The sequence below is a fragment of the Sminthopsis crassicaudata genome, chromosome 2, assembly GCF_048593235.1.
Source record: "Sminthopsis crassicaudata isolate SCR6 chromosome 2, ASM4859323v1, whole genome shotgun sequence".
NCBI classification, from domain to species: Eukaryota; Metazoa; Chordata; class Mammalia; order Dasyuromorphia; family Dasyuridae; genus Sminthopsis; species Sminthopsis crassicaudata.
Genome location: NC_133618.1, coordinates 255,319,435 through 255,339,453, shown reverse-complemented (window position 1 = coordinate 255,339,453; position 20,019 = coordinate 255,319,435). Strand labels below are relative to the sequence as shown.

At 37.8% G+C, this 20,019-nt stretch overlaps 1 protein-coding gene across 6 annotated transcripts in view; it reads left to right on the top strand.

Moving 5' to 3' along the window:
• Positions 1-20,019, top strand: part of SAMD10 (sterile alpha motif domain containing 10) — a 65,673-nt gene that overhangs the window by 32,213 nt on the left and 13,441 nt on the right. For 5 of the 6 annotated variants that reach the window (XM_074288913.1, XM_074288914.1, XM_074288912.1 and 2 more), the window contains 6 exons: positions 2,513-2,632; positions 5,912-5,991; positions 7,661-7,789; positions 11,845-12,665; positions 12,816-13,048; positions 13,317-13,388. In XM_074288913.1, the coding sequence (XP_074145014.1) occupies positions 2,513-2,632; positions 5,912-5,991; positions 7,661-7,789; positions 11,845-12,665; positions 12,816-13,048; positions 13,317-13,388 (1,455 nt within the window). Of the gene's footprint in view, positions 1-392; positions 1,195-2,512; positions 2,633-5,911; positions 5,992-7,660; positions 7,790-11,844; positions 12,666-12,815; positions 13,049-13,316; positions 13,389-20,019 lie in introns of those variants that run through there. The other variant, XM_074288915.1, reaches the window with a different exon arrangement.

Sequence of the window (20,019 nt, the reverse complement as noted above, 5' to 3'; positions counted from 1 at the left end):
TCCAAGTGAAAATAGAAGAAAGGATTGTGGAGAAACTGGTGAACAGTTAGGATGGGCTTGGCTTGAGGCTTCCAGTTTGGTAGGAGGGAAGAGATCTTTTATCCCACTTTGCTGGGGGGGGCACCCCCCCAGACTCCCTTGCTTCTACTTCTCATTCAAGTCAGGCTCTCACTCCTGCTCATCTTCCTATTCTCTATTCTTTGCCCCTGGCCCCCATGTATATGTGAATTATGTACCCAGACCTCCTTTTAGCCTCCTTCCCATCTTTCTTTTTCCATATTTTTGGGCAAATCTGTTTTCTGTAGAATAGTCAACTTATATCAAGTGATATATGTGTGTATAAACATATGTATATGAATATGTATATGTATATATTATATTTACCTAAATTTATGTTCTTTTTCCTAATAGAATATAAGCTCTTTCAGGACAGGAACTTTTTAAAAATTCTTCGCACATGACAGCATGCCTTAGTGGCTAGAGTTGGCCTAAAAGCTAGGAATACTGGGTTAAAGTCCTACTTCTGACATATATCAGATATGGACCTGGGGCAGGGCACTTAACGTCTCGGTGCTCTGGGTATCTCTTTAAGTTAAAAGTTTTAGAGAAGGTATCGACCTGCATGTTATGAGCTTCCTTACCTATGAGCTTCCAAATCTTAGAATCTGTAGTTTCCTTCAGAGTTCAGTTCAGATACTATCTCCTATATGAAATCTTTGCTTTTCCCCCTTGCTACTAGTGCCTTCTTTCTCCCTTTGCCTATCAATTACCTTGTCTTTATTTCTAATATATTTATATACATTTTTAACATTTGATCTCCCATCTGTAGGCATGGAGTGTGCTGCCTTCTCATTCCTGCTTCGTAGAACCCTTAATTTCCTTTTCTGCTGGGCTTGAATACCACATCTGTATGATGACTGTTTGTTGCTTCTCAGTTTCCTTTTCTCCTGCAAATCAGATTTGGAGAGACCTCAATTCTTGCCTTTGACTTTGGTTTCTCCTGTCTTCCTAGATTTGATAATCACATCCTTAAACCTCAGCTTAATGTGCCACTGCCCCCATAGGCAGACAGTGAAATTCCTTGATCATCTTTCTTTCTCCAGGTTTTCTGTATGATTTTAATTTTTGAAGGGAAGACACAAAATGTTTATCCCCATAGGGCAGCACTAAGAACGATGTCTGGAAGTTTCAGAGGTAAGTTTAGGTTTGATATAAGAGATAATTTCCTAAAAATTATAGCTGTCCAAAAATAGATTATTTTGCTTTCGGAATCGATATTTCCTGATTACTGGAGGTCTTTAGACAAAGAAAGGTTGACCATTTGGGCATGATGTAGAAGGAATTCTTATTCAGGGGTGAGCTGTATGAGATGCTTTTTGAGATCCTTGAAATTGCACATTTGGGATTCTGTGATAAAATCATCTTAACTTAGCATCTAGGGCAAGAAGGATTACAGGGGGAATATCTAGAGTGATCAGTTTATGGACAGGTTTCCATGGGGAGTCTGTTCTTTGGATTGGCATATATAGTATGATTCCTTCTTATCTCCTATTCCTGCTGGTAGGGCCCATGGAGCCCCTTATCAAAGTTTCTTAATTGAACTGGGGAGAGAAGGCTGTTCTCGAAGCCTTCTTGTCCTGGTCTTACCTGCCTGCTTAAGAAGTTTGTTTCAGCACTAACCATTGGTCTGAGCTCTAAAGTGATGAAACCCAGAGAGTTGAAACTATCCTTCAGGACTTGATATTATGGAGGATACCAAGCTTTATTTTAGTTGAATAGATTAAAAAAGATCACTTCACCTTTAGTTGTCACTGTTCATGTCAGAAGCCCTCAACTGGATTCTCCTCTTGTCCCATTCCCAAATGGGAAACCCAGCAGAAAATTTCCTTTGCCCCCTGGTATTTGATATCTTTGTGCCCATGTTGACACTAGTCATTAGATACTTCTATTCATTAAGATAGAATTGGTGGGGTGAAGGTGGACTTATAGAGTCAGAGTACATCATATTATCTTCCCCCTAACCTAAATGTGATTGGGGGGGTACCAAGGGAAAGCCTTTTCTTTAGAACTATTTGTTATAAATAGAAAATAAAGAATTCTTGACTATGCTTAAAAGTGAAATTGACTTGGGGGAGCTAGAGGGATTGGAGGGTACCATGTGAGCTTGTCTTACATAAGCATATGTAAGTCTATGTATGAAAGAGTTCATAAATCAAAAAATCCTATGTAAATCTCACTTATAAAACAAATGATGACTAGAGAAAGTATTTAAAGTCACATGTAAATAAATATAAAGTTTGTGTAAGGTAGAGTAGCTGCTATAGTAACTTCTGCTGAAACTGTTCCCTCTTCTATCCTGTTTCTGGTACTTAAGGTCTCCCTAGTCCTGCCCTCTCCTCCTACCAATGTTCCCCTGTCTTCCTCTGCCTCTGTCTCATCCCCTGCATCTTTCCCTATAGGCTTGGTGCATTTTCTTCCCCTGCTTACTCACCTATTTGTACTTGGCTTGCAGATATGGGTGACCCATACGGAGGAAACCGAAGGCTTGCAGGACCAAGTAAGGGTGGTTTGGGGAAGGATGGAGAGAGGATAGAAAGCCAGATCCCTGCTCCCCATGAGCCTCCTAAACTTGGTAAGAATACTTTGGTCATTGATAGACTGTTGTACCCATTCCTCCAGAAGAGCTGGAAATGCAGTTTGCTGGAACCAAATCAGGCTTCTCCAGTGTCCTGGGGTATCTTGGAACCTTCACTGTACTGGGAGTCTGACTCGAAGTTTTGTTTAATGTTCAGACACTAGGGTGTAGATTTATCTCTATGTGTACTGTCCATTTGCAAGTTATGACTTTTTGGACTGAGACCTTTAGATTGCACTTTGTGAGTAAAATCAGAGAATGAGTAAAACCTAATCAGCTATCCCACCTCCAAAAAAGGACATATTTTGTTATGAGTTCTTTTCTTTCTAATAGGAAAGAGAGATAAGGAGAAAAGAAAATAGTTTTTTTTGTTAACTGTATATAAAATATAATTTCAAAAAAAATACACCTCTTCTGGATCCAAATACAAGTTAGCTTTACATATAAAGCTATCCTAAACTTATCCTAAACAATATCCTAAACATATAAACACATATTTATGTGTTATGTATGATTTTTGTATATGTGTATGTATGTATATAAATAATTTTTGGCCAATTTGCTTTCAGAGCAGGGGTAATTAGAAATAGAAGAAGAAATAGAAATATCAGTAACTGGAATGATCATCAGATGATGTGAATCTGTCCTAGCTATTCTCCCTACTTTTAATATGGTATTTTTTTGAAATTATTTTATACAGTTAACAAAAAAAAAACTATTTTCTTTTCTCCTTATCTCTCTTTCCTATTAGAAAGAAAAGAACTCATAACAAAATATGTGTAGTCAAATAAAATATATTCCCATATTGGTCATGTCCAAAAAAATATGTCTCATTTTGCGTACTGAGTCTGTCACTTCTCTGCCAAGAGGAAGGTAGTATACTTCATCATTCATCATCTTCTGAAATCTGTGTTGGTTATTTTATTGATCAGAGGTAAAAGTGTTACAAAATTATTTGCTTTTACAATATTATTATTATTATATACATTATTCCCTTGGTTTTGTTTGCTTCATTCTGTATCAGTTTAAGTCTTTCCAAATTTCACTACTTCTGTTCATTTTATTATTTCTTTTATTAAAACATGTTATCACTCTTTTGTTTTTACTTCATTATAATTTCATCTAATATCTTTACAGCCATCCCTTATGGCATATTTTTTTTATTATGGCTTTTTATTTACCAGATATATGCATGGGTAATTTTACAACATTTAGAATTGCCAAACCTTTTGTTCCAATTTTTCCCCTCCTTCCTCTTCCCCCTTCCCCCAGATGGCAGGCTGACCAATACATGTTAAATGTGATAGATTATAAATTATATACAATATATGTATACATGTCCAAATAGTTATTTTGCTGTACAAAAAGAATCAGACTTTGAAATAGTGTATAATTACCCTATGAAGGAAATAAAAAATGTAGGCAGACAAAAATAGAGGGATTGGGGATTCTATGTAGTGGTTCATAGTCATCTCCCAGAGTTCTTTCTCTGGGTGTAGCTGGTTCAGTTCATTACTGCTCTACTGGAATTGATTTGGTTCATCTCATTGTTGAAAATGGCCACATCCACCAGAATTGATCATTATATAGTATTGTTGTTGAAGTATATAATGATTTCCTGGTCCTTCTCATTTCACTCAGCATCAGTTCATGTAAGTCTCTCCAGGCCTTTCTGAAATCATCCTGTTGGTCATTTCTTACAGAACAATAATATTCCATAATATTCATATGCCACAATTTATTCAATATGGCATTTTTTTTTTTAAGAAAAAGAGGGAGAATTAAAAAAAAGAGGAAGAAAAAAAATCAGAACTGATTAATCCATTGAGAAGGTTTGAAATGTTCCATATCTGAACTAATTCTGTGAAGAAGTATCTGGGAGGAATGACTTCTCATCTCTTCTTTGGGATCATGCTTATTCTTTGGAATTTTGCAACATTCGCTTTTGATTGTTTAGCAGTTATTGTTCTTTCCATTTACATTGCTGTAGTCATTGTGTATATTGTTTTCTTGCCTCTGCTTACTTCACTCTGCATCAATTCATGTAAGTCTTTATATGTTTTTCTGTATTTTTCATATTTATTGCTAAACTTGGTGTTATTCTGTTACCTAAATATATCACAGTTTGTTTAGCTATTCCCCAATTGATGCTGCTATAAATATTTTGGTGTTTATGGGGACTTTATTCTTGTCAAAGACTTAGTTCAGTTATAAGCCCATTAGTACAATCTCTGGGCCAAAGTATATGGACATTTTATTTATTTTATTTGTATAATTCCAAATTGATTTGTAAAATAGTCACACTGATTCATAATTCCAATAACAGTGCAGTAGTATCTATTTTTCCACAGCCCTTCCAACATTGACTATTGCCATCTTTTTTTCGTCTTTAATGATTTGTTGAGTGTGAGGTAAAACCTTAGGGCTTTTTAGAATTTACTTTTCTTTTATTATTAGTGATCAGAACATTCTTTCACATGGTTTTTAATAGTTTGAAGTTCTTCTTTTGAGAAATTTGTTCATATCATTTGATCGCTTATCTATTGGGGAATAGCTTATGATTCATCATTTATTATGGCATAATAGTATTACATTTTATTCATAGAGCACAATTTGTGCAGACATCTCCATTTGGTGGACACTTCCTTAGTTTCCAGTTCTTTTCTGCTACAAAGAGAATTGCTAGAAATGTTTTTGTTTATATGTTTGGGTTTTTTTTTTTTTGTCTTTCTTTGATCTCTCCCATATTTAGGTCCAGTAGTGATATTACTGAATCAAGGAGGTTATGCACACTTTAGTGACTTTAGGGGCACAGTTCTAAATTGCTTTCTAGAATTTATGGACAAGTATATAATTCTACCTATACTATATTAATATACTTGTTTTCCCTATTCTCTTTAAGTATTCTACTTGTTATTTATTAAACACTTATTATATGCCAAGCACTATGCTAAGTGCAAGGGGCACAAAAAAGGTCAAAAACAGTTCCTATCTTCTAGAAGCTTACATCCTGATGGAGGAGAAAGCTTAAATAAATAGATACACATAAGATACATATATTATAGATAAAGAGATTACCTTAGATCCAAGTGGGCATCAGTTTCATTAATAGAAAACTGTACAGGACTCATTAAGGGAATAAACTCTGCCCTTCTAGGGACATGATTGCCCTGTTTCAGTTTTGAGCAGAAACTTCTCATTCTTGGGAGGAAGAAGGGCAGAGAACATCTCCTACACTTCCAAGTTCAATAATCCTTGCCTCTGCTTTGTTCACAGGAAATTCTACTAGTGACAAGATGGAGGGTAAGAAGAAAGGAAGGCCAAAGGTCGAGAACCAGGCACTGAGAGACATTCCTGTGAGCTTCTCCCCAATCTGGAACCCTGTGTCTATTCTTTCCTTCCTTTACTCTTCAGACATAAAACTGTTAACCACTGCTCTGGCTCCCTGAGCACCTGGCAAGCTTTGTATAATCCTGTCTGCCCTTCCACTGCCCAGATATTTCCCATCTAAGGTTCTTTTTAGATAGAGTAAAACACTCAAGCCTCCCTTCAACTCCGAACGATAGAGGCTCTCTGTGTCCTTTAAGAAAAAAAAATAGCTGCTAGGTGGTATGGAGTCTTGTTTGGAGTCAGGAAGACTGGAATTCCAATTTTTGCCTCAGGCACTTATAAGCTAGCTATATATATATATATATATATATATATATATATATATATATATATATATATATATATATATATATATATATATATATATATAATATACACAAGTCACTTATTCTTATCCTTTGTCTGCCTCAGTTTTCTTATCTGATAGTTATTTTTTTGGCTGAGGCAATTGGAGTTAAGTGACTTGCCCAGTGTCACACAGCCAGGAAGGGTTAAGTTTCTGAGATCAATTTGAACTCATGTCATCCTGACTTTAGGGCTGGTGCTCTATTCACTAAGTCACCTAGCTGTCCCAGCTTTGTTATCTGTAAAATGGAGATAATACTAGCACCTACCTTCTAAGATTGTTGAGAGGCTAAAATGAGAAAATATTTGTAAAGTACTGTGCAGATTTTAAAGTGCTTTATCACTGCTAGCTATTATTAGGATCATACATAAATCTAGATAGAACTGGCCTCAGAAGCCATCTAATATAAGTCTTTCATTTTACAAATGAATTAACTAAAGCCATGAAAAATGAAGTGACTTATCAAAGGTCACACAGGTCGTAAGCATCAGAGACAGATTTTGAACCTAACTCCATTTGACTCTAGAGGCAGCACTCTTTCCATTGTACTTTGCTGCCTCCCTTTAATTCCTTAAATTATCTCTTCAAATAACCAGCTAGGTGGTACAGTGGAGTCAAGAAGACTAATTTTTCTAAGTTCAAATACTACCTTACACACTTACTAGCTAACTGGTCATTTAACCCTGTTTGTTTCAATTTCCTCATCTATAAAGTGAGTTGGAGAAGGAAATGGCAAACCATTCTAGTATCTTTGCCAAGAAAACTCAAATAAGATCATGGAGGGTCGCACACAACTGAAAAATGATTGAACAAAATATTTTTAAAGCAAATAGTCTTTGAAGTTAAGCCAGCTAAGGTCTATAAGGTTCTAAAGTAATGGTCCTCACAGATCCATGTAGCTAAAGTGGCTTTTCCCCTGGCCAGGGCTTATTTGGTACAGAGAAGACTGGGGGGGACTAGTGAGTCCATTGAGGATCCATCTTGTTATTGTTTTTCTGAAAGAGAGGTAAGTGAAGAAGTATAGTCTAGTTCCCACTGAAAGTGGGAATATCAGATACGTGGGTAAAAAAGAAGAAGGGGTTGATTGGGGGTTAATTTGAAGAAGGAACAAAAGAAGTGTGAGATAACTACTGTCTCTTTTATCAAATGGGCAGTGGGAGCTCACCTAGACTCAACTTCATTCAACATTAATGCTTGCTGTGTACAAATCCATGCACTGTACTTGGGGCAAAGTTTAGATATGATGCAATATAAACTCTTGGATATTTCCACCTCTTTTTTTATCCCAGCTCTCCTTGATGAACCAATGGAAGGATGAATTCAAAGCCCACTCCCGGGTGAAGTGTCCAAACTCAGGATGCTGGCTGGAATTCCCAAGTATTTATGGACTCAAGTACCATTATCAGCGTTGCCAGGGGGTAAGACAACTGACTGAATTGTGGGGCTTGCCGAAAGTTATATTATAAGTCTTCTCAATGTGAATGGAGTTTAGGATTTGGGAAAAATAAAGAAGAGAAACTAGTGGAGATGGGGAGGAGGGATAGAGCAGGGAGACTTTAATGATAAGAACTTTGGGCTAAAACTTCAGATGTAAATTTATAAAGCATTACACCTATGGCAGCATATATATTGATGTATCTACACACACACACACACACACACACACACACACACACACACACACACACACACACACACACACACACACACACAGTCTGTCTGGAAGATTCGAGTATTTTTCCTGGGAGGAGGTGTACAGATCAAGTGTATCTGTTTTGGATGCTGCCATGTTTCAGAATACTTAGGTGTTTTTTCTCACATTGTGAATGTTTCTGTATGAGTATCTTTTTTTATTTTTAATTAAAGCTTTTTATTTACAAAGCATATGCATGGGTAATTTTTCCTACATGTACTCTTGCATAACGTTTTGTTACAAATTTTCTCCTCCTTCCCCCCACCTCCTCCCCTATCTGCCAGATAGTCCAATACATGTTAAATATGTTGAAATACATGTTAGATCCAAAATGCATATACATATTTATACAGTTTTCTGGTTACACAAGAAAAATCAGATCAAGAAGGAAGAAAAAGAAAAACAGAAAAAAACCAAAATGCAAGCAAATAACAACAGAGTGTGAGAATGCTATGTTGTATTCCACCCTCTGTTCCCACAGTCCTCTCTCTGGGTGTAGAGGCTCTCTTCATCACTGCATAAGTGGAACTGGTTTGAATCATCTCAATTGTTGAAGAGAACCACATCCTTCAGAACTGATCCTCATATAGTATTGTTGTTGAATTATATAATGATCTCCTGGTTCTGCTCATCTCACTTTGCATCAATTCATGTATGTCTCTCCAAGGCTCTCTGTGTTCATCCTGCTGATCATTTCTTACAGAACAATAATATTCTATGCATTCATAATATCATAATCTTTTTAAAGGTCAGAAATCTATATGTAATGACCAGGTCTAGAGGATATGATTCTCAGTGTGTGATTGCACCTCAAAGGACAACCCATGTATTTAGGTAGATTCTGTTTATGGATTGTCCCAATATTGTTCCTTTTTCTCTTTCCTCCCCTATCCCTATGCCTCAATTCTGGGATTGCTTTTATTGATCCTCCTCAAGAATACAAAAAGGGGTATCCTATGCCCTCTCTTACTCCTTCCTTGTTTAGCTACAGAATGAATATTTCCAAGTTAACGTATAAATATTTTTGAGTCATCTTATGGTTCCTAAGCTATGGAGCTTTCTGGTCATGTTGTATTTTTTCAATAATATTTTATTTTTCCAAATCTAAGTAAAGACAGCTTTAAGCATTACTTTTTTGTAAAATCTGTGCTCCAAATTTTTCTCCTCTCTCCCTTACCTCCTTCCTCCCCAAGATAGCAAGCAATCTGTTATAGGTTAAATATGTGCAATTCTTTTAAACATATTTCCATATTTGTCATGTTGTACAAAAAAAAAAATCACATCAAAAGGAGAAAAGAAAGGAAAAAAAACAAGCAAACAAACAACAAGAACAGCAACAGAAAGGTGAAAATACTATACTTTGATCCACATTCATATATAGATCTCTCTCCAGATGTGTGTGGCATTTTCTATTACAAGTCTATTGAAATTTCCTTGAATCACCTCATTGTTGAAAAGAGCAAGTCCATCAATCAATCATCACATAATCTTGTTCTATAATATTGTCATGTTTTCTGCTCACTGTAAGTCTTTCCAAGCTTTTCTATAATTAGCCTATTCATTATTTCTTATAGAACAATATTCCATTACATTCATATACCAAGACTTATTGAGTCATTTCCCAGTGGATGGGCATCCATCCATTTTCCATTTCCCTGCCACGACCAAAAGGGCTGTTACAAATATTTTTGCATATGGGGATCCTTTTCCCTCTTTTATGGTCTCTTTAGGATATAGACTCAGTAGAAGCACTGCTGGATCAAAAGGTATGCACAGCTCTTTGGGACATTAATAGCTCTTTGGACATAGTTCCAAATTGTTCTCCAGAATAGTCAAATCATTTCAAAACTCCATGAACAATGCATTAATATCCCAGTTTTCCCACATTCCTTCCAACATTTATCATTATCTTTTCTTTTAATGTAGCCAATCTGAGAGGTATGAAGTGATACCTCAGAGTTGTTTTGCTTTGCATTTCTCTAATCAAAATGATTTAGAACATTTTTCCATATGACTATAGATGAATTTAATTTCTCCATCTGAATATTGTCTGTTCATATTTTTTGACCAAATGGCTTGTATTCTTATAAATTTGAATCAATTCTCTAGCATTAGAAATTATTAGAAATGAGGCCTTCATTGGAAACACGGGCTATGAAAATTGTTTTCCAGCTTTTTTGCTTCCCTTCTAATTTTGGCTGCATTGGTTTTGTTTGCGCAAAATCTTTTTGATTTAATGTAATCAAAATTATCCATTTTGCATTTCATAATGCTCTCTAGTTCTTTGGCCATAAATTCCTTTTTTCTTTCTCTTTCTCTGAGAGATAGACTATCCCTTGTTCTCCTAATTTGCTTATATTTAAATTATGAACTTATTTTGACCTTATAATGGTATAAGGTATTAGGTCAATGCCTAATTTCTGCCACACTGTTTTTCAGAGTACCCAACTTTTTTTTTTTTTTTTTTTTTTGTTCAATAGTGAATTCTTATTCTAGAAGCTTGAGTCTTGGGTTTATCAAACACTAAGTTACTATAGTCATTGACTATTGTGTCTTGTGAATCTAACATATTTCACTGATCTACTACTCTGTTTCTTGGTCTGTACCAAATGGTTTTCATGATCACCACCTTATGTGTGTGTATATATATATACACACACACACACACACACACATAGTTTTGGTTTGGGTTCAGCTAAGGCCAAGTTGTCTTTACCAGCTATTAGCTTCTCCCACTTAGATACAAGAGCAGTCTCTTCCTTTTTTCTATTTCCCTCCCTCTAACCCCTCAGGAATCTTGAAATCCTTTGGAGAAGTTTATTGATGTTTCTTAGATATCTCCCTATTCCTGCAATCAAATATCCGTCCTCTTTTAACCTTTATATGATTCAAGGTTCTTATTTCTTTACCCTTATGCTTTTTTTTCAGTGTTCCTCCCTGACTATAAGCATCTGTGTAATTTCTATTTGACCTTCAAGGCTACCTCTCTAGGAAGTTTTTCCAAATCACCCTGCCCGGACCTGATCTCTTTCTCCTTTTAATCCTCTCTTCACTGTCTTGTAGCACATTGACATTTTATCTTGTCTTCTAGTTATATGTCTATGTTGTAACTCTTCTACTCAACTGAAGACAGGGACTATGTCTTGTTCATTTCTGTGCCTCTCTCAGTACTTTGCATAAGACCCTACACACATTAGGTGTTGAATAATAGTACTGAATGACCAAATGAATGTTGTCAGGGTGCAGGCATTTTTGCCTCTGGTGCATAGAAATGGACACAATGAAACATAATATTTGTATGTTTGGTTGTGTATATATTATATTGAACTTCTCTGTAACATGTGACCCAGGTGTTTTCTGGAATGGGCTCTCTGTTTTACTGTATGGGAATTGAATAATTATAGAAAGGGATCAGTAATCTCCCATGTTTTCCTTTTTTGCCCTTTCTAAGTTTAGCCCATGCTGCTCCTGTTGTTCCTCTTAGCCCATATGTTTGATTGCTTTGTTTGTTTTCTGGGGGAACAAAAAAGAGCCATAACACTTTTTTCTTTTGCCTTTGGCTTCAGCCTGAGAGTTAGGAGTTGAGAGCAGAAAAGAAAAGTTAAAAAAGCAAGACTTTTCTTGCATTTCTATACCTTCCATGTTACTAGTCAGGATTTGGGAATAAGGAACTTGGGGACAGCATTGCTTCCAGTGAGAACATCACCTACAGGACCTGCATTGTTTCTGTGGTCCCGTCATCCCTGGGCACATGTGTCTCTATCTGCTCTTCTTCTTCAGGGTGCCATTTCTGAGAAGCTGACATACCCATGCCCCTACTGTGAAGCTGCCTTCACCTCCAAGACTCAGCTAGAGAAGCACAGACTGTGGAATCACATGGACCAGCCTGTCCCAGCTAGCAGGCCTTTCCCCCTGCCTAAAACTGTACCCCCTGGGAAGCCAGTACAGACCAACAAGCCGGTCCCAGTCACTAAGACAGTCCCAATCAGTAAACCAATCCCAGTCAGTAAGCCGGTCCCAGTCACTAAGCCGGTTCCAGTCACTAAACCAGTCCCGGTCACTAAGCCGATCCCGGTCACTAAGCCGATCCCGGTCACTAAGCCAGTCCCGGTCACTAAGCCAGTCCCGGTCACTAAGCCGGTCCCAGTCACTAAGCCAGTCCCAGTCGCTAAACCGATCCCAGTTACCAAATCGGTCCCAATCAATAAGCTGGTCCAAGTCAGCAAAACGGTCTCACTCAGCAAACCTGTCCCAGTCAGCAAACCCATTCCGGTCAGCAAACCAATCCCAGTCACCAAGGTGGCCCCACTCAGCAAACCTATCCCAGTTACCAAGCCTGTCCCAGTCACTAAGTTAGTCCCAGTCAGCAAATCCATCCTGCCTAGCAAGCCGGTTACAGTAGGCAAACCTATCTTACCCAGTAAGCCCTTCTCACCTTCTAAGCCCATCCAAATCAACAAGCCTTTCCCACCCAGCAAACCTGTCCTTGTCAGCAAACCTATCCCAGTCAGCAAATCAGCATCACCCAGCAAAGTGTTGCCAATGAACAAGCCAGAGAGCAAAGTGCAAAGATCTGTGGGAAGGAGCAGTGGTAAGAAAAGGTACACATGGGGCCCAGAGAGAGATGTCTGATATCTCACAACTTTTCAGCTGGGTTGGGATCCTGCTTACAGGTTGGGATGTGTGAGAGGTATAGCTGCTCTTAAGATTCCAGCCCCATTCCCCTAAGTCACTGTGTCTATTGCTTCCAGGGCTGCTGAGGGCTTGGACACCTGCCCTGTCCATCCGAAACAGGCAAAGTTGGAGAAAGAAGGGGATCTTCACCCAGAGAATGGAGAGTGTGCCCTAGACACATGTGAGAGAAAGGATTTGCATATGACTGCAGCGGAGGCTGTTGCTTCACCTGCTACCAAGGCTACAGGCAGCAAAGAGGCCACAGGCCCGGTATCACCCCCAGAAGAGGATCCTGAGCGTTCCAAGCACAGTAAGATTAGAGCCCAGAATGAGCTAAGGGGAACTCCTCCATGCCCTCATACCCGTATTTTGTCTGTACATCTACTTTTGCAATGGGAGTGATGGAGCTGGAATCCCTTCTGTGCCATTCTTTGCATTGTTATAGCTGGGTAGGAATAGTCCTTGGGGTGGGGGGAAGTCTTAGACTGATTGGATGAAGGGTGTCACTAAAGGTTTACCCTTTTCTGTATGGTTATTTGACCAGATTTGGTCTTCTTGTTTTCTCTCCTTTGAGTCAGGAAGGAAACAAAAAACGCCTAAGAAGTTCACTGGGGAGCAGCCATCAATCTCAGGGACCTTTGGTCTTAAAGGTAAGGACTCTTCTCTAAAACCTAGCACCAATCTTTACACATAATATAGGTTTAATAAATAGTAGATGCATGATTGAATAGACTCTTCATCCCCAGGCAAATGGGAGACCTCAGGAGCTCTTCCCAGAATCTGAATAGAAATGGATGTGATTTCAGGAACCGCTTATCTCCCTTTTCTCCATGGGAATTCTCTCCAAATTTGGCATAGAATTTTAGGATCTCTTCCCACTGGAGTTACTGGGAGGTAGAACTGGAATTAGTATAGAGGCAGCAGCATGGGGAGATAATTCCTTCTTTCTCCACAAAACTGACTATTTCACCTACTGCCAATTCCCTTATAACCATGGTCTACCACTCAACAGGGACCTAGGAGCTTTATTCCCCTTTCCCAAGGTTACTTTTTTGATGTCTTTGGGCCACCGAGGACTGGGGGTCATCTTATGTTATAACAAGAGGGTAAGGGACAGCAAGGTTTTAGGGCAAGAAGGAGCATCACTAAGATAAGGGAGAGGGGATTGATAGGAAAACTGGACTTCATGATATCAATCTCCCAATGCTAGTTAAACCCTCTATAAATTTGAGCTTAATGTGCCTTACCTTCAGGTAACCCTCATACCAAATGTGAAAGGTGACTACACCAGAGGAAGAACTGGGAGACTGGGCATCTATATGCAATTAATTTTAAGGTTAATTTATGGGCACTTTTTGAGAATCATTCCTATAGATCAGGGGTTCTCAAACTAAGGCCTGTGGGCCAGATGCGCCCTGAGGACGTTTATGGGACCCTGCCCAGTTATGGCAAATGGGCTGAGGGGCGGAGACAGAGTGTGAGGTTTTGTTTTTACTATAGTCCGGCCCTCCCACAGTCTGAAGGACAGTGAACTGGCCCCCTATTTAAAAAGTTTGAGGACCACTGTTATAGACTTTTGACATGATCTGGTATGATCTGAGAGATGAGAGTACTGAAACCTGTTAGTGCTGTCTTAATTTGCCTGATACTCCACAGCAAGTTAAGACTTTGGTCTTAGATTTAAGACACCTGAGCTCTAATGTAATTCATCCCAGATACTCTTGTGTACCACACAAACTCCTTGTCCTTGGGTTGTTTTCATGCCCATCATTTTTCTGCTGAGTTATAAAGGAGCAGGGCCTCATACACTGTGGCCATTCCATGAATGTTTTTTTCAGGGAATTAAAGTGGAAAGTGTATGGACAGGTCGCACAGTATAACTATTTTTTGTTTGTTTGTTTTGTTTTGAAGAGTCTGAAATAAAGATTTTATCTCATTCTTCCCAAGAAAGAAATGGAACTTGACAGAGAAGTGGCTAGTCCTAACTGCTCAGTGTGATAGAGCCAAGAATAGAAATGATTCTATACTGTGTTCTTGTGCAGACTGTTAGAAAACATTCTCATTAAGAGGTGAATGCATTTTCCCTTAGGGTTAGAGTTGGTCTCCTTTGTTCTAACTCTGTTTCCTTCTTTTTCACTATGTTCAATATTAATTCTATTATTAAGGCTCTAGAACAGGGTTGGGGAATGTCCAGCTATGTAAGGTCCATGAAATCATTTGGTCTGACCTTTTCAAGGCAACTACAGGCAATGGTGAGCTGAAAGCTAGAAATAACAACTTCCCATTGCTTGAGTTTTTAAGTTGATAATTTTGTTTGGCTTACGAATGCTGTTATAAGTATCTAAATGGTCCATGGCAGAAAAAAGATTCCTTCCCTCCACCCCACTCTAGAAAATGGTCAGTTATTCAGGTAGCATTTATTAAGCATCTGCAGTGTGCCTGGCATATGTTGGGGATACAAAGATAGGCAAAGAATAAACGAGGAACTCACAAACTAATGGGGAAGAGAAACATGCAAACAATTCTGTAAAAAGACAGTATAAACAGGGTGAATTGACAGTAGGCTTGGAGAAAAGGTATTGAGATATAGGAGGACTGGAAAAAGTTTCTTGCAAAAGGTGGGGACTTCAGCTGGGTCTTGAAGGAAGCCTGGTAAGCCAGGCAGCAGAGGTGAAGAGGAAGAGCCCCTGAAACTTCCTGGAGTCAGGAAATGGAATGTCATATATGTGAGGAGCAAGAAAGAGGTTGGTGTCAGTGGATAGAAGAATTTGTGAGGTGGCAAGTGGGAAATAAGGAACAGTAAATTATATCTATGCCAGTGAATGATATGAATAATGATGAAATTATGATTGTATTTCTAAGAAATTCCGTTTAGTTTAGCATGTTGATAAGAGTATTTCTAGAGCCAACCTCTTAAGTTATCTCCACAACTTCCAAGATAGTCTTTTGAGAGTTGTGGTCCAAAAAGTTCATCACTTTGTGGCTCACCTGGTGAGTTCTTCAAACTTAATTTACTTTGTTGCCTTATTTTCATGTGGATTGATCTTGTACTTATGGAAGCTTTACCACAGCAAGAGTGCAAAACTGCCAAATTGGAAATATTTTTTGATGGGCTCAGCAGTGATCAGAAGCAATTACAAATTGTGGAGTCCCTGAGAGTACAGGGTCTTTAGAATTCCTTAATTCCTTTGGCCTCCAAGTAGGGTCTGATTTAAACAGCCCTATTCAGAATGGTATCTCTCTTAATTTTAAAGATCTCTATGGAAAGAACATCTGCAATATTTCTTAGCAATCCATTCCCATTGATGAATAATTGGCTATCTGAGACAGTGCATTATACTATTTTAAGAGTAGTGGAAAATGAGGAAGAGGCTAAATCCATGTCTATATCAGTAAAGGGAAATAAATATAAAACTTAGGAAAGAAGGGAAACATTAGGGCTTAGGGAGAAAGTTTGAGAAGTAATAGTAAGTTTAGTCAATGGAGAGGCATGTATAAGGAATTAGAATTTCAAGACTGGATTTCACTTTGACCTCTGTCTCTTGGGATCGTAGAATTATAAATTTAGAGCTAAAAGGTATAGTGAAGACCATCTAATCCAACTCTTTATTTTTCAGATTAGGAGACTGAAGCCTAAGGTCACCCAGGTGTCAGAGAGAGAATTTGCACCTGGATCCTCTGACTCCAAATCAGGTGCTTTCCCCAGTATATCACTTATTATTGAACAAATCATTTATCACTTAACAAATCACCCTTTTTGGGCCTCAGTTTCCCTATCTGTCAAATGAAATGGTAGAATAAGATGGCCCCTAAGGTCTCTTCTAACTCTAAATTTGTCATTTTACAATCCTGCCTAAATTCTTGTTCCTGTCATTTGTGAATTTCTGGGTCACTCCTTCTGAATTCAGAATCTAACTTATAGTCTTTGGCACTCTTAACTTCTTCCTTTGAACATTATGCCCTTCTAGTTCTTCACTAATCCTCAATTCACATGCACTGGGTCTCTTGTCTGAGTGGCCATATCTTACACTTACACCGTCCTTTAGCTTACCTTCCACTTCCCTGCTTAACTGATTTTGACTTGGGTGCCAAAATTCCTGACTAGGTTTTGCCAGGAGGACAATACTTTTGTGCCTTCCTAGACTCATTATAACACTTGTCAGATATATCCATTATTGTAATAGTGTCTCTAGTTACTCTCATTAACCTGTAAATATCCACTCATCCAAGTATGTATAACCTAATATTCTAGATGAATAATTAGCACCTTCCAAGACCTATTTAGATTTTTATGAATAATTTAACAAACATTAAGTCATACTGAGGGCAAAACACTATATTAGGAATATACAAAATTTAAGTAAGCTGTTCCTACTTAAGTAGAGTGCCCACCTTCACAGAGCTTACAGTCTAGTAAGGGGATATCATAAACTGTAAGAAGGTCTGCCAACCCCTCGCCAGCTTGGATATTGCACAGGGCACAGCTCAGGTAATCTGAGGGTAGCCTTGTAAAGGTGAACAAGATGGCACTGGGAGGAAGGGGGTCTCACCCTAAGGAGCAACATGGCAGTTCCCAGGAGAGGCGTGCCGGACCTTAGAGGGGAGTACATTGAATATCCTTATTAGGAAAGGAATGCACACAACATATCTACATGTAGCTTCCTATAGAGAATCATGTACCTACTATAGACTAGGATGTGATTACGTATAAAGTAGTAATTAGAAATAAGCACCAAGATGATAAAAAGACCCGTAGTCTTTGTAATAAATGGAGTCTCACACCACCCTGCTCTCGCCCCTCATTACTCATAGTCTTCACCATTTCAAGTGGTTGGGTAAGAGAGAATAGATTATTTTGGTTAAAGTGTAATGTTTCCAGGGCAAAATCGTTTTAGAGAAGACTGGAAAGGTAGGATGGAGCAGATGGCCTTAAATACCAGACCAAGGACTTTGATTTATTCATTATGCAGTGGGATCACAAAGTGATTCAGAGCCGCATCGAACTTTAGAATCCATTTAGTTCAGCCCTTTCATTTTACAGTTCAGGAAACCAGGGCCCAGAAAATTAATTTGCTCAAAGTCATACAGGCAGTAAGTGGTAGTCAGATTGTTCGACATCTAATTTAGTGCTCCTTCTACTCTTTCTCCATTCTCAAATTTCCCCATTAAAAAAATGAGGAAGAATTAGAGATTTGGGGGCAAAAAGATGACATGACAAGATTTACTTTTAAGGATACTCAGTTTGGCAGCAGAATGAAAGGTGAAATAGAGAGGAAAAACTAGAAGTGACCTTTTTCTAGAAAAGTAATAAACAAGGCAATCATAATCCAAGTTTATACTGTGATGGTAGAAGTGAGACTAAAGATAGCATAGATTCTAGTGATGTTCTAGGAGGTTTTTTGTTTGTTTAGTTGTTTGTTTTGAGCTGAGCTCTTCTGTCTGCCTTAGATTCACCTTTTTTTTTTTTTTAATAGGGTTTTTCCCCCAGTTATCAGGCAAAGATAGTTTTCAGCATTCATTTCTGCAAAACTTTGTGTTCCAAATTTTTCTCCCTTCCTTCCCACTCCCCCCACCCCCACTTCCCCTATACAGCAGGCAATCCAGTATGGGTTAAATGTGTGTAATTATTCTAAACATATTTATGTATTCATCATGCTGTGTAAAAAAAAAAAAAGTGAAAATACTATGCTTTGGTCTACATTCAGTCTCCATCTTTCTTTGTTTGGGTGCAGATGATTTTTTCCATCATAATTCTATTGGAATTCTCTTGAATCACCTCGTTGTTGAAAAGAACCAAGTCTACCACAGTTGATCATCACATAATCTTGTTGCTGTGTACAATATTTTTTTGCTCTACTCATTCACTTAACATCAGTTTGTATAAGTTTTTCCAAGCTTTTCTGAAATCAAACTGCTCATCATTTCTTATAGAACAATAATATTCTAATACATATACCATAACTTATTCAGCCATTTCCCAACTGAAAGCCATACACTTAACACACTACTCAACTAGTAGGTAGTTCCTTGCCACTAAAAAAAAGATTGCTACATTTTTGCACATGTGGGCCTTTTCCCTTTTTTATGATCTGTCTGAGATACAGACTCAGTAGAGTCACTGTTGGATCAAAGGGTATGCATCGTTTGATAGCCCTTTGGGCACAATTCCAAATGGTTCTCCAGAATGGTTGGATCAGGTCAGAACTCCACCAACTATGTATTACTGCCCCAGTTTTCCCACAACCCTTCAATATCAATGTCATCTTAGTCAATCTGAGAGATGTGAAGTGCTCCCTCAGAGTTGTCTTAATTTGCATTTCTCTAATTAAGAGTGATTTAGAACATTTTTTACTAGAAATGGTTTTAATTTCTTCTTTAGAAAATTGTCTTTTTATATCCTTTGACCATTTATCAGTTAGAGAATGGTTTGAATTTTTATAAATTTGAGTCAATTTTCTTTGTTTTAAAAAGAGGCCCAGAAACATTGGATAAATAATTTTCTTTCCCCAACTGCTTCTCTTCTAATCTTGGCTACATTGGTTTTGTTTGTATAAAACTTAATTTAATGTAATCAAATTTATTCACTTTATATTTCATAATATTCTGTAGTTCTTTGGCCATAAATTTCTCTCTTCTCCATAAATCTGGGGGTTAGACTATCCCTTGTTCTCCTAATTTGCTCATAGTATCATCCTTTATGTTTAAATCATAAACTCATTTTGACCTTACCTTGGTATAGGGTGGTAGATGTTAGTCAGTTTCTAGTTTCTGCCATATATTTTCCAGTTTTCCCAGAAATTGGAATCCATGGATTTATCAAATACTAGATCACTATTGCCATTGACTATTGTGTCTTGGGTTCACTAATTCAGAAGTTTTTACATCACAATCACATTTGCTTTCAGACATATTCTTTTCTCACTTTGCTCTTCATCCCTTTCTTCCATTATTGAACTCAGCCTTGTAACAAAGAAAATAAGTTAGAGAAATAATATATAGTGTGACCTTGTCTGTTAGTTTATTAAATATTTTGCACTGGTAGCCCTAGGGATGTTTTATTGTCTGTTCTTCAGAAGATTAATCATTACAGTTATTTAGAATGCAACTGCCTTCTTTGTGGTTTGTTTTTTTTTTTTTCATTTTCATTAAGGTGATATTTTTGTATATTGTATATATTGTGACTCTGGATCTTCACACTTTCTGTATTAGTTCATATCATACTTCTCCAAATTGCCCATATCTGGATTTAAAAAAAAAACCAAGCAACTTTTATTTGTACAT